General features: G+C 39.6%; 2 protein-coding genes across 10 annotated transcripts in view; one reads left to right on the forward strand and one right to left on the reverse strand.

Annotated features, from left to right (window-relative positions):
- The window catches only part of LOC146310619 (KATNB1-like protein 1), a 52,258-nt gene that overhangs the window by 17,500 nt on the left and 19,798 nt on the right, over positions 1-14,960 (reverse strand). The window contains exon 2 of the mRNA XM_084742137.1: positions 12,923-13,048. Within this exon, the coding sequence (XP_084598263.1) occupies positions 12,923-12,926 (4 nt within the window). The 5' untranslated portion in view covers positions 12,927-13,048. The remainder of the gene's footprint in view (positions 1-12,922; positions 13,049-14,960) is intronic.
- The window catches only part of acp7 (acid phosphatase 7, tartrate resistant (putative)), a 68,933-nt gene that overhangs the window by 13,125 nt on the left and 40,848 nt on the right, over positions 1-14,960 (forward strand). For 8 of the 9 annotated variants that reach the window (XM_084742130.1, XM_084742133.1, XM_084742127.1 and 5 more), the window contains exons 8-14: positions 4,608-4,670; positions 5,905-6,019; positions 6,271-6,384; positions 8,409-8,475; positions 8,902-8,969; positions 9,062-9,133; positions 9,504-9,641. In XM_084742130.1, the coding sequence (XP_084598256.1) occupies positions 4,608-4,670; positions 5,905-6,019; positions 6,271-6,384; positions 8,409-8,475; positions 8,902-8,969; positions 9,062-9,133; positions 9,504-9,641 (637 nt within the window). Of the gene's footprint in view, positions 1-4,607; positions 4,671-5,904; positions 6,020-6,270; positions 6,385-8,408; positions 8,476-8,901; positions 8,970-9,061; positions 9,134-9,503; positions 9,642-10,972; positions 11,371-14,960 lie in introns of those variants that run through there. The other variant, XM_084742135.1, reaches the window with a different exon arrangement.

A 14,960-nucleotide genomic window follows, 5' to 3' on the forward strand; every position in this document is an offset into this window, starting at 1 on the left:
CAAATATAAGTTTATCATATTTGTACCACAAAGTGAGAGACTTTACATCTTTATTTCTGCAGACTAATCCTTTCCCTCAGGGCATGCCCAGTTATATCACTCTGTTTGGATTCATAGAAAGTATGTGTATTATTCTACTGAACAGAAAATTGATTGTTTATTTCTGTTAAGTAGACCTTCCCAGATCTCTCTTCATGTGTGCAGGTAGCATTCCTAGCCACAAGATGGGAGTATAAATCCACTTTTTGACTGTTTCTGATTTAGTGCCGTGAATGAGAAGTTCATCTCCTAATTGATTTTCACAGGAGCAGATCTCACTCTTTAACTCTGTTTTAGCTGACATTACTTGTGTGGCTGAATAAGGTTTCAGTTGATAAATTATTGTGAATGCTCGGCTTGAGTGGTATCAAGGTAGTACGGTATACCAGGGTATTTAGAAATTCAGAAGGTATAATCTTCAATACTATCATTGTGAATAAAGTTATCTGAAACATAGGGCAAATATTTTTTCATTGATGGTAAATAAAAATATAAAATGAACTTAATTTATTACAATAAGGAACTTTGCCAACAGAAGAGTTATTTGGAGGTAGAAAATAAATAATTGGCTGCTCATGTCTCCTTACTAATTTATTAGATATGACTAGATATGGAATCATGAAAATAATGCCTCATTTTGACATGTATGAATGAATGTTTCAAATATAAAAGCAATTTAATAGCCAAATGATTTCAACAGTCCTCGAAGAAGTCTTTCCTCAAGGGTTCTTTGTACCTTAATAGAAAAGGGTTCTCTGAAGAACCCCTAGAGTATGTTCTAGATTATACACTTGGAATACATTGTTTTTCTCAGTAGAACCTCCTTGGAATATATAAAGGTTCTCAGTAGAATCCCCTTGGTGAGTTCTTGATAAAATCCTTGGTATGCAAACATGTTCTCCGTAGAATCCCCTGACGGTATTCCAGACAAAACTCTCAGAATGTAAAAAAGTTCATGGTACAACCCCCTTAGTGGGTTATAGATAAAAACCATGGAATATAAAGAGGTTCTTGGTAGAACCCTCTTGCTGGGTTCTAGATAAAACCCTTGAAATATAAAAACACTCTTGGCAGAACCCCCTGATTGTGTTCTACAAAAAAAAAAACTCTTACAATATAAAAAGGTTCTCAGTAGAATCCTGTAGGTCACTTAGATGATGTTGGGGTTCTGGATCAAACCCCAGGGAGGGGCAGAACCATTACACTATAAAGTGTTCTCTTTAGAACCTCTCATAGGGGAGTCTGGGTGAAACCTTCCACAGATTACTCTAGTTATGACCATTTTGCTGGCTCCAGTTAGAGGTCTCTGAAAGGTTCTATCATGAACCAAAAAGGGTTCTTGTATGGTTACAAGACGAAGAACACTTTATGGTTCTAGTTAGAGTGTGTAAGAGTGTATTTGGGGTAATAATAGTATGATAGACACATCAACAAAGTATTCGAGGTGAACATCAAGAGATACTCCTTCATGTTGAAAGATCACAGCTCACAGTCTGACCTCTGCTGCATTATCATGGTGGCCTTGGCCATTTAATCCTGACCTCTGTGTCCTCGGAAACTACAGGTCTCATTAGTTTTAGACTTATTCAGTATTAGTAAAGCTTTCTGTGATCCTCCTTTTGTGTCCCTCTCTGGTCCTGGCCTTTGACTTCTGACCCTGCTGGTCTCTAGTTACCCCTAACCCTACATTAACCCAGTCAGTGTGGAGAGATCCGAACTGTCCCACCCCGCCCTGGCTGCAGTCCAGTACGTTGCCTTTTTTTCCTCTCCCTTATGTAAGATAAGAAAACAATCATTCTCATCACCTAGCTTAGTTAATGGCCCGTTGAGAAGACTGGCTCCTGCTTTCATGTGGAAATTAAAAACTTTTAAAAGAGACTGGCAGTTTGGCATCAGTGAGAGCTTTCCATGAAAGAGTTTTTTCCCTTTTGAATGGTGCATAGGGTTGGGTGATATAAGTGTCGTAGTACTTGACATCAGTCTTGGTCTCAAGACCAGTCTCAATATCACTTTTTGAAGGGCTTGATCTCATCTCGGTCTTGAGTGCATTTTTTTCTCAGCCTTGTTTGGATCTTGCGATGTAACAGCCCGTGGTCTTGACTCTGTCTTGCCATGCCTTGGCCTTGGTTTTGACTTGGTCTTAACCCCTTAAAGTCTTGGTCTTGTCTCAGTCTTGATACACTCTGATCTCCTTGATGACTTGGTCTCAGTTTAGCTGGTCTTGACTATAACAATGGGCAATAGGTTAAAAATTTCCAACCAGCCACCATCAGCTCTGCAAGCAGCAATTGCTGATATATTTGCACAGATGTGTATGATTAGCCAGCTTGCCATGTTTTGTTTTTGCTAATAAATAAACAAACAGTTTTTTTTTTCTGCTTTCCTTGTTAAACAGAAGAATACAACCATACACCTTCTGAATTCATGTTTTTCTCATTCGTTGATTAAGACTAACTTAATTAGTGAACTCATCAAAACACACAGACTTCTGGGTCAAGTGGCAAGAGTGGAGGATTACACACTCTCTACACGCTGCTGAACAATTTGATCCATTTTAACAAATAACGTGACATGCAACATGACTTCAGATGTAGGACTCGCTGAAATTAAGACTGTGTTTGCTGAACTTAAGGCAGATATAAAGTTGGGTCTGACATCAGAATTGAAGTCAGTCCATGATGAGATGAAGCATGGATTTGAGTGACTGGAAGAGAAAGTGATGCTGCTAAATGAAACAGTCAAAAACCTTGACAGCAGACTTGAAGACACTGAATCTTGGATAAGCGCTACAGGGGACCACAGCGCTGTTGCAGAGAGATTGTTATCATTCACTCTGCAAAATATGTGTGGGTGTTGTGTGTGTATATTTGTATGTACCTATAATACTCAATTATTATATAATGTATCCTCTAACTTATTATTTATTTATTATTGTTTTTATTATTATTATTATATTATTATTACTTATTTTCTGATGTTGCGGTTGTTTTTATATTTGTTTTAGTTTTATTTATGTTTTTTCCTTCTTTACCTTATCTTTTGCATTCTCAGTATATTAAATGATCTTCAGAAAAACAACACATGCTTTATTCAAACTACAGAAACAAAATAAAACTCACCCAAACTGGCATGGTTAGTCTTTCCACCGAAATAAACCCTTAATTCACCATGTTCGATGTGAAAATAAACAACTGTTATATCACTCTCCTCAAAGCCACCAGACGTAATTCTAACTCCCTGATCGTTGTAAAGCACACTGCCCTCAAACTTGACAGAAAAAAAATAAGACTCTCTTGGTTTGTCTTTCCGCTGTTCCGGTAGTCACCAACACTGGTTTTGTCAAAATAAACCCCTGATGTACTGAGTTAGTTGTGAAAATATTCTGGCTCTTCTTTACGCTGTTTCCCCCTCAGTCTTTGCTATCCACTACTGGGTTACCTCACTGACCAGGAGACTGTCGCTGAGCAGTGACTCTCACTCGTTCTGCATAGGAAAATCATTAAATTAGCTAAATTTTAAAAAAAAAAAGACGATGGACTCACTGATGACCAATATATTTGTCTAATGGCCCAACATTAATGGTACACCCACTGTAATATTTAGAGAGTACTGGTTTAACGTGAATGAAGGTGCACTCTTCGATGTAGTTTTTAAATATGTCTTGCCTTAAGGGATATGTCTGTGAGTGATTTTGAGTCTAGAAATTAGTGGCAGTGATTGTGGTAGCGGTGACAGATAAGTGTAGTGGTGGATTAATCACTACAAGCGTCCTGTCCTGCTAAATCTGGATCAAGTAGGAACCACCAGTGCTGAAACAGCTGTAGAATAGCCTCTAATGTGATGCCTCTAATGGCCGGTGCATCTAGAATTATAGTGTTTTTTGAAGAAGATGTCATGGTTTAAAGAGGGGTGTATTTAGAGGCCTGTTTGTCTTGATTGACATGTGTAGCATACTCAGCCATGGCGGCTCCTTCTCGCTCAGCTCCACCCAGGCTCCCCCACATTGGCCAAATTTTTTGATTATCTAGCTGCAGAAACTGACCATGAGCCAAAACATCCCATCAGAGAGGGCGATGTCACCGAGGCTACAGAGTTCATGTTTTTCTACAGCCTTTAATTTGGAAAGGCAGCCACTGATAGCCTGACTACAGCAAAGTCTACGGTTTCTCAGAAAATCTAAAACTAGCTACATCCTGTTTTTTTTTTAAGTTTGAAGCAGATGTCATCACCACAGTTTGATGGTCACCTTCATCTGATGATATACCACTCTGAAACTTCTGCCAACTTGATATGAAAACTATAAAATGACATAAAACAAAAGAAAGAAAAGCACCAAAACTAGGCCGTTATTTTAAGAATTGCTGGCTCATTATGTTTTATAGCAAAGCTGATAATTATCTTCAGTGTATTGTGAAGGAACTGCAGTTTATTTTTTCTTGGAGCTCGCAAAATAAAAGAGGGCAGAAGTCTGTGGTGTAAATTGCTGTTTTTCTAGATATTCAAAGAATGTATATTGTATGGTCAGTGCATCTAACTAACCTTTCATTTCTCATCTTGTTTGTTCACAGCAACTTCTCCAACTACAGGAATCGCTTCAGCATGCCAGGCCAGACTGAGAGCCTGTGGTACAGGTGAGTGAGAACAAAATATGTTGGCCTTATGGAATAAGTTTTTGCCAGTTGTTGCTTTATTTAAAGGGATAGGATAGGGAAAGGATTTCTGTTGTAGGAAGCTAAGCAATATACAGCGGTGGGCGGGGTCAGGATATTTTAGCCACTTATAAAAGGTTCAACAAAAAAAAATCAATACCAGTTTAAGTGTAGGATATATTTTGAATATTTTGGCCGCTTTACCTTGCAGTCAGACAGCCTTTTCTGACACCGTTAAATATAAGCTGCACAATAACGCCAACAAACCCTGGACCCTGTCCATAGTAGTACATTGCCTAACTTTATGCTAGTTCTCCTCCTGCTCCAGATTGGAAGTGTACTGACCACCATCTGCTGTAGGTGATACACTGAAGCAGGTTTGAAAGAGGTATTTATCCATCGTCAAATAGTCCAAACTATCCCTTTATGTTGACATGCTGAAGCAGGTGAAAGAACCGCAAGCAATTTTGGTCAGTAGAAGAAAACTTCACATCAAAAGTGGATGGTAGCGGCACACACACTGGGCTATGAAAGAGAAATCAGTTCTTTCTCAAGAAGGGGCCCCATGTGAAGTATCATGTAAAGGTTTACCAAACCTCCTACTGTATTTCAGTTAGCATTAATGAGCTGTAAGAGTCAGCCCAGAGGAATTGGCAGCAGAGGAGTGCAGTGCTCCTTTCTCTTAGTTTAATTTGCCTCCTATCTCAGGGACATGGAGACTACACAAAGGAGCTACACATCTGATGGGGTGACTCATAGCCCACTACAGACCCCCTCTCGCAGACAGTAAGATAATACCTTGCTAGACCACAGGCCAGCTGCCCACTACTCAGCCCTAGACGCAGACAGGCCTGCTGGCTGGCTGAGAGCCCTTACCTCATGTGCACAGTTAGGAACAGAGAGGAACACCAGAGAGGCAATCTGAAGTCCCACAACTGCTACTGGAAACTCTTCATAACATACAGTGCACATGCACAGAACACATGGTTTTCCATTAACCCCACAGGATGAACATGTAAACACTGACAGGAGGTCGTTGACTAAAGTGGATCTGGCACCGCATTCAACAGCAAAATGTCAGAGACCTGGATTTTGGAGTATTTTTCACACAATCTGGAGTTTAAAGAGAGGCCTGTTCTTGCTTATCTGCTGACTTTCAGCATGCTTCCTCTACTGGGTCATGGCTGTGTATCATTTTAACGATGTGTGTCCGCAGCTGGAACCTGGGGTCAGCGCACATCATCTCCCTCTCCACCGAGGTTTATTTCTATCTCGAATTTGGCCTGGAGCTCCTCTTCAAACAGTATGAGTGGCTCAAGAAAGACCTGGAGGTTAATGACTGCACCAGTTACATGTGTTGATGATGGCTAAGTGCTCTCCTTTGTTCCCACACTTGCTTTCCACCTCTCTCTGACTCTCTTTTTTCCACTTTAGCACAATGTTATCTTTTAAAGTAGTTCCATTTTCTCTGTTTGTTCTGTTCTGTCTCTTCTCTGTTTCTTTCTCTGTTTTAACTTAAATTATCTGTGTCTTCCTATCTCAGTCTGACACATTTACATATGGCTCTCTTTTCCTAACCCAGGAGGCCAACAAGCCAGAGAACCGAGCAGTCCGGCCATGGATCATCACCATGGGACACAGACCCATGTACTGCTCTGATGACGACCAGGACGACTGTACCAAGTTTGACTCATATGTGTGTAAACCACAAAATTTGCAAACCTTATAAATTTAAGGGTTGTAAGAAAGTATGTAAAAATATACAGCGGGCCTGTATCTCAACATTTCATTTGTTTCTGTGAGGAAAATTAAACAAAATTGTATTTTTATTTAAATCTAGATTATTATTTAAGATACAAAGCTTCACTGGATATGGGCACGGTGAAGATCTGAACACAAGCTTTATTCACAGAGCTTTCACTTTCTGCTGATTATTCTTATCCTGCATTGAAAAAGTACACATCAACTAAAGAGCTAACAGAACAATGGGCAAGCATCAGGGGGAAGAAAACACTGGATTTGTCGAAAAGGAAGCGTATTAAGCATGTATGAATGTTAAAAAACATAATTCAGACAGAATTGTATAAAAAGATCATAAAAATATCAGGAAAACTCATTTCTGATGTAATATTCACCAGGAAATAATCTAAATTTTCATCCAAGCTGCTCGTTTTACACAAAATGCCTGTGGTTATTGCATTCACTATTTCAGTTAATTAGTTTAGTAGTTTATCAGTTGTTCTGTACTGTTATTGTTATGCACTTATTCATGAGTCGTCAGGTTACTTAACAATAGATGATAAATGTTTCCCTTAAGGAAAAATGTTAGGAGCCACTAGTCTAAGTGACTAATGGAGACAACAATTTCTGAAACTGGTCCAGTATTGAGTGAGACCGCTGCAGCCATTAGCTGCAAAATGAGCTGCAATATAATCCGTACTGGCAATTGCTCACAGTCCAAGTAAGTCCACCAAAAGTGCTCGTTTTTGCCACTGACAGGCTCAGACTGTTATTCTAAGTGTCTGACAACATTATGGAAAGGATCCCCACAGAGACTGACCTTTTTGTTAAAGAGTAAGATACTTTCGTTTAAGCTCTCGCCAAACCCACTAGACTCCTATTACAGAAGCAGCAATTTTATCATTGTAAAACACACTTCATTCAAACTCTGGTTTGGTTTAAATAAACTATTATTTGAAAAATACCGTAGTTAACCTTTAATGCCCAATAAAGGAGGACGATGCCACTCACACGTCTGCTCAGTCTGAAGTGTGGAAATTCCACTTGTAATGGCTTACCTGAATTCCTGATGGCAGACATTTTATTAGCAAAGCATAATTATAAACATATTAGTATAAGCACTAGGTACCTAACTTCGTTTAATTTGATTTGGCCAAGCAAAATAAATTATATCATTCCCTTAAAACAGAGGTTTTCAAAGTGGGAGGCAAGCCTCCTCAGGGGGTCCAGACAGTTTCAGGGGTGGCTGGAAGTGAAATATATTCTTAAAATATATTATTAATATTATATATATTATAATATATATTATATATTTGGGGAAATTTTTCTCTTTCCCATAGTCAGAAACTAAGGAATGCCTTAGGACAGAGCTTTTTTATGTATTTGGTGTAGGCCAAAGTTATGTAAAACATCAATAATAAGCTATCTTGGCTTACTTGTTGAGAGTCTGTGGGATAAAATAACATAATCATGATCTCATAGACATCCGAGAATTGAGCAAAAATAAGCAAGTAAACTGGCTTTGCCTGAGGGGAGGCCCACCGTCTCAGACTTTGAAAACCTCTGTCTTAAAACTGTTTGTAAATCACCTACAACGGGCTCTTAGTTAATTTTGTTATTTTTCTAGCTAGACCTGAAAATGTGTTGTTAAAGGTTTTATTTCATCATATTCGTTTTCTGCTTGTCTGACACTTTAATTGCCCCTATTAGCAGACGTGTCACACGTGTTGTGAGCTGGCCAGTCCACATCTCAGCCCATAAGCACATTGAGTTCAGTATGCTGTCATAATCACTGTTATTTGGAGCCAAATAGTTTCCACTTAGACTGACTCCTCTCAGCACTTGGCACTGTTTGGAGTGAGGCTGGCATGAGCATGATGGGGCTCCACCAGGTAGCGTTTCAGGTAGCTGGTAGTGTTTATGGACATTAATAATTTAAAACGGTTCATGCTGTCATTATTCCTCTCTGTTCTATCTCAGGTCCGACTGGGACGGAAAGACACCAAACCGCCAGCTCCCGGTCTAGAGGAACTATTTTACCGCTATGGTATGGTCTCTATTTGACGACCAGCTGTGTGCTTCTAATGGGTGTTTAAGATCACAAATTTGCACGCTCAGACAGACTAATGTCCTAACAGTTGCAGCGAGCAGAGCAATCCAAACATCCTTTATTAAAAAAGCAGGCAGCTTTGGTCTGGCTGACGTCCCAAGAGCCTATTTGCAAATGTTTTTCCTGTATTACATTTCTCAGAGTTTTGTTTGTTGCATTTAATTACTCAACTCGTGGTGAAACTTTGAAAGGTTTTGGTTGCTCTGATCTTAAGCTTTTGTTGATTGCTGAGAGATCTCAAAATTAAATGGGCAGAGGATCTGAGAGACATTAGATTCCTCAGCTAAATGTGTTTAATTGAGCTGTTTGGGCAGTTGTGTTTTCTATGGAACGCTGCTGACGATCAGCGGATATCTTTCACAGGAGTGGATCTGGAGCTGTGGGCACATGAGCACACATACGAGAGGCTTTGGCCCGTCTATGGTGACAAGGTCAGCTCCTGCATACTTAATTCACCACATTCTTACATCTAGAGTCATTGTTTTGGATCAGTGAAAGAGACTCGTTATGTTTTTCTCTTTAGGTGTGCAATGGGAGCAAAGAGCAGCCTTATGTGAACCCAAAAGCTCCAGTCCACATTATCACAGGCTCTGCTGTAAGTATTTTCACATCACTGTTAACATTTTTCCACATCCATCAATGCACAAATTGACAGCAGCATCAACAAACACAATGTTAGGCATTGTTCACAGTACTCTCTGTGCAGCAGTCGGTCTGCCACATGAGTTTAGTACCAGCTGTTCCTCTGGTTAATGGTTTTCTGATGTGGTGACAAGCAGCGCAGGGCATGCTTCGTCATGCAACCACAGAGGGGTTAGTCATCGGCATATCAGACTGCAGCCAGGCTCGCACCGAGACACAGCCATAGTTGTAAATGTCACACAGGGCTCTGTGGACAGAGCTGGAGAAAGGCATGTGGCTCATCACTAATAGATTCAGTTTATTCTCTGTTGATTCCTCCACAGGGCTGCAGAGAGAGGACTGATAGGTTCAATCCAAACCCCAAAGACTGGAGTGCCTTCCGCAGCACAGACTATGGCTACACTCGAATGCAAGTGGTCAACAACACCCATCTTTACTTGGAGCAGGTCTCTGATGACCAGGTAAGCACACACTGAGATACGTGCACACAAGCACAGCAAAGGTGAAAGGATATTGTGGCGGTACCGAATAGTTCAAAGTGTCAGAGCTTCAGTCATAATGTTGACATTTGAATTGTAAATCAACATTAAAATGCTGCAGAGCAGCCTGGTATTTGTAGATAAAGATTAGGCTTTATGATCTGTCAAATGGAAACTCAGACAGTTAAGAGAAAAAAAACTGTACTGAGAATTCTCTACTAGTTTTTCCATTTGCACTTTTGGCCACACTGAGTCAAACCATGCCACTCTGATTTGCATTTTCATTACCTCTGAAAACGTGCCGAGCTGTGCCGAGTCAAACCTGAGATGGACCATCTCAGGAGTGAGGCCAGGTTTGTCTGACCACCTCGTCCACCACTCCTCACCCATGACGAGCCCCCCTCCCCTCAAACAAGTGTGTGTTGATGTGAGACTCAACTCCTAACTGTTCAGTAGAGCAGAAAGAGAGGCACTTTTAAAAGTGTCTGTTCAACTTTCAGTACTTTAGTAGCTTCTAACTGAATCTATGTGGTTTGAAGTGTATTTTCTCTCCTGTGTCACTGTTCATACTTTCAGATATCTGCCTTATTTTACTGTTCACTTTCAGCTGGATAGGATTCGTGTTAAGTTACTGCTCATGAGAGCTCAACATTTCCTGGTGCTGCTGCTTTATAACTTAGGTGTTTAAATAATGAAATTACTGTACTTAACACGACTCGAGCTAAGCTCTTGTCTTCAGTTAAAAGACACACCTTCAAGTGGATAGCCCTGTTGTAATGGAGATGCGAATCCCTGCCGTGCTGGGTAAGTCAAGCCAAGCCAGCACATATGTATGGAGAAGGGGTAATAAAGCGGACAGCAGAGCCAAGAGGCTACAGTGGAAACACTGAAGCTGGTGAAGTGAAGTGATATTTGCTTGGGCAAAAAATAACAAAAGTAGAAAAGTGATATTTCCACCAGCTTTGTTCACAGTTATTGTTTTACACAACCACAGTGCGCTTGTTAAGCTAACTGCCAAATACTCACTATATTGTTGTTGTAGAAACGCATTGAACGTGCAGCGTGTTTTGCTCTCACTGCACCAGTGTTTCTGCCCAGTTTCTGCCTCTGTCCGCCGTGCCTTTCTGACAGAGAAAAACAAGGATGTGGACACAAGCCCTTTACTCATTTAATATGATGCATCACTTAATTCAAATTAAGGATTTGGTTTGAGAATTACATTTTTTTGTAAGGGTAATTTTTATAATATCAGGGCATTTAACGGTCAAAGAGTATTGCTCAAATGATAACAAGGGCCTTTCTGTGTGTTCCAGTATGGCAAGGTGATTGACAGCATATGGCTGGTGAAAGAAAAGCATGGATTCTCTCCCTGGTTCTGAAAACTGCCATCCTTTAAAAAACCTGTCTGCCCAGAAAATGCACTTTGAACTTCAAACAAGCACGATTTTTGCAGCGTCACACCAATTCATGCACTAATGATGAAAATCATTCATTTCATTCCTGGTCATTCATGAAATAGTGAATCTTCTATTTCATATCTGACATTTTCTATAATGTTTCATCCAAAAAAAAGACCACTTTATGATGACGATCTACTGTAAATGTATATAATGTAACTGTAATTTACTGTGAAGTGCTATACTAAACACTGTTTTATAAAAAAAAAAAAAAAAAGTTTAATGACTGAATAAATTCTGCTTTTTTAAAAATCTATCTCTGCATTGGTCTTTCCCCCAAAACCCTAACTGTAATTCATCACTGTAGTTCATCGATGTAGTCTTATGTGACTTATGTTTCTATAGTTTAACTCTGCATCAACAGGTAGATGTCCCTTCCTCTATGCCTGAATAAACCATTGACAATATCCATAGACAGCATGAGTCTGGCAGACACCAGGCCACATTCCATTCAGAGCGTATTTTTCATTTCACAAACCTGGAAATGCACTCACACGGATCAGGTCTCTCTTCTATCACACTATCTAGATGACAGATTCTCCCTTGGCTAATCCTATCAGGATATTGGAACCTTGTTTCATTGTCCATCTGTGTGGCCGTCAGGGCCTGAGACAGAAAGACACATGGAAGTCTACGTAAACACAAGTGGACTGTTATGTAACTCAGGGATGCTTGTGGCTTGGGCACATGCAGAGTGAGAGAAGGCGCTTTCCCCAGAGGAGTTTTGCTCACGCCACGACTCTCACCACTTTGTTGGCATTAACTCCTAATAACAGCAGGCTGCTTCTGATGAATATTGGCTGACAACCAGCGTGGATCTGCACGTGTCTGTGTTTTGAGTTGTCAAGCTGTCTGTTAGTGCCATAGTTTAATCATGTCTCTGCATAAATTCTGTAGAGACGACATAGTCTACATATACAGTATCAATGATGTGTTAACGCTACACACGAGTGAACATACAGCACGTTATTTGGCAGACGTTTATAGTCAAAGCACATGCAATACACTGTAAAAAACAAAACAAAACAGTATGATATCCCAAGAACGCGTTGATGGAATATTTTCAGACTTAGCTCAGATGTCCACCCGGACTCAAAAATTATCTGATTAAATATAGAGGTCAAATTGACCTCACATCCATCCTATTCTTGCAGTATCTCAGCAACATGAAGATAGAATTCCTTCAGATTTGTACAAACATCCATTTGGACTCAAGGATGAACTGATGAGAATTCAGAGGTCAAAGGTCAAGATCACTGCAGCCTCACAAAAAACATTTTAGGCCATAACTCAAGAATTCATATGCTAATTAAAACAAAATTTCACACAAATGTCTAATAGGATAAAATGATGTGGTGATGACATTTTATATCCAAAATATCAAAAATCAACTTCACTATGGCATCATCAATCAAACACATCATCATCATACAGGTTAGGCAACTTTTTTTTAGGTTATTTCAAAACTTAAAAAAGCAATATGTTGCAATTGCACGTCCAAAAACGAGTGCAGCAGTCCAAATATTTCAACTTAACATGTTTTCTTAATCTCTTGTTGATGTGTCAAGGTCCTTTTGATTTATTACAGTGAATATACTACTTATTTCTCCTTTAAGACTTCGAGTTTGATTCAAAACTCAAAAATTTAGTGAAGAAAGATGCCTTGAAATTATGAGTTTTATCAACCTTTTTTTTGCAGTGTACTATGAGTTAATATATGCTAATCACTGATGGGAAGACCGCAGGGAGAGAAGACGAAACGTTACAGCAGCTCACACTTGGTCAACATGTGTCACAACAACTTACCCATAAGAAGCTGAGAGTTCTTGTAGAAAGTACAGAAGTAGTCAGGCGTCAGTAGCCTGTCTTTAAATCTAACCAAGGATTTGTTGAACTTCTCTCTGATGTCGATTCCCCGCCGTGCAGCGGTGTCTGGCAGAGGAAAGAGACACAAGTCATACAGTGATCACACCTCACACTCACATGCTCGTGGTGTGCCTACCCACTGCTAACTGCCACTCACACACTGACTTAAGATTGTAAAAGTATCTTTGCAGAGAAGGCCCCACACCACTGAGTTGCTAACCTTTGACCATGCTGTACTCTGTAAATTGCTGTGTCCCACTGAGTGAGAGACACAAGGAAGAAGCAGCATTAAGTGCAGACTGCAGAGACCAGCGAGGGGCTGCAGGGGAGAGAGCATGTAGTGCCAGGTTGAGGCCCAGATTGAATAATTGCATTTGTTTACAATTGTGAGCGACCACATTTATAGTCCAATAAAAGTTGGTTGTTTTCCAGTTAGTCATCTATATACAATGTATGATGCAAAAATGGATGAATGGAAAGCTTTTGCCTTAAATAATGAGCACGTCACATGGTGTGCACGTTCCTCATCATTTAGTTCATGTGATTTCCTAAAATGTACGAGAAAAAAAAAACATTGATCGCAATCCAGGAAAAAAAGAGCAAAGAGAAAATAACATGTCACTTCAGATCGCATGGCTATTGCTGAAATATGATGTGCTTATTACCGCCTATGATAGAGGAACAGCAGGTTTGTGGTAGTGTGGTTAAAGGCTTTTGTTGACAGAAATTGATTCTTGCCTTTAACAGGGCAACACATTTTTACAGCACTTCCTTGTCTGCTCCATGTTAGCCAGTTTATTTCTCTCAAGCTTTTGGCAGGTCAGAACTCAGATTTATTTATCATTTGTTAGCTTGTTAAAACAAAAACTACTTTGAGCAATTCTATCTTCACAGTGTCAGACATGAAGCAGACTCATACCCATTTGAAAAACCCTGCCTCTCACTTATAGTGTCCACCACAAGGATTAAACAGTGGTTTACAACTGGAGTTGGTCCTTGAATGCTAAATCTCATTGTATATGTACGTTTACTTTGTATATGTGACAATAAAATTGACCCTAACCTTTGTTGTAAACAGTTTTGTTGCCAGTCGCATGGCAGTTTAGTGGGCTAGATTTAACTGGAATTTGCCCTGTTAGTCCTCATCAGGTTAGCTTAAAGGGAAATATGTAACACCCTGGAGTTCACATTCAGGTACTTTCAGGGTGTCAAGGATGAACTGATCAGATTTTGGTGGTCAAAGGTCACTGTGACATCATAATGTATCAGTCCTCTATACTCCTCTGCTTAAAGAGTCTTTAAGAAATCATGTTTCTTACTGGAAATTATTCACCGGAATCATACATGCCAGTAGTGATAACCTCCATATTGCAAAACAATACAATTTAATATAATTAATTAAATTAAATTCTTCACTGCATACGTTGTATGAGTCTGGATGTAAACTGCAATTTGAGTAGCAAGAGGGTAATTCTAGTTATTGATAAGAAAATAAATCACAAACCACAGTGGGCATGTACTATTATCTCCTGTTAAGTAGCATTTATAGAATAATGAAATCAACTTTCTTTAATGAATATAATTTATGATACTGTTAGGTTGCTGTTAAACCCCTTTAATACAGGTGCGGGCTCCCTTGTGTGCAACAACAACAAATAAGGATTAAAGCAGAATATTTTGTGAAATAAAAACTTGTTTTAAAAAAGCTTCAGTCCTGACTGTATTATTTTTGTGCTAACAATGACAGTAAAGCACATCCTCCCATCAAAAATTGCTTACATATGGCCATTTTGTGATTTAGTGTGGTATATATATGTTACATTTTCTGCTTTAACCTTAGAATTCATTGCCAGTCTGACCAAGTGAAACAGGGGCTGCCATCTGGTTAGACTACTAAGTTTCCTGAGACCGTGACATGACCACATGGTCTTCCCACTTCAGTTAGCTTCATTGCAGCAGGCTAATTTCTAATGACACA

The sequence above is a fragment of the Lutjanus erythropterus genome, chromosome 18 (genome assembly GCF_056507025.1).
Source record: "Lutjanus erythropterus isolate fLutEry1 chromosome 18, fLutEry1.hap2, whole genome shotgun sequence".
NCBI classification, from domain to species: domain Eukaryota; kingdom Metazoa; phylum Chordata; class Actinopteri; order Lutjaniformes; family Lutjanidae; genus Lutjanus; species Lutjanus erythropterus.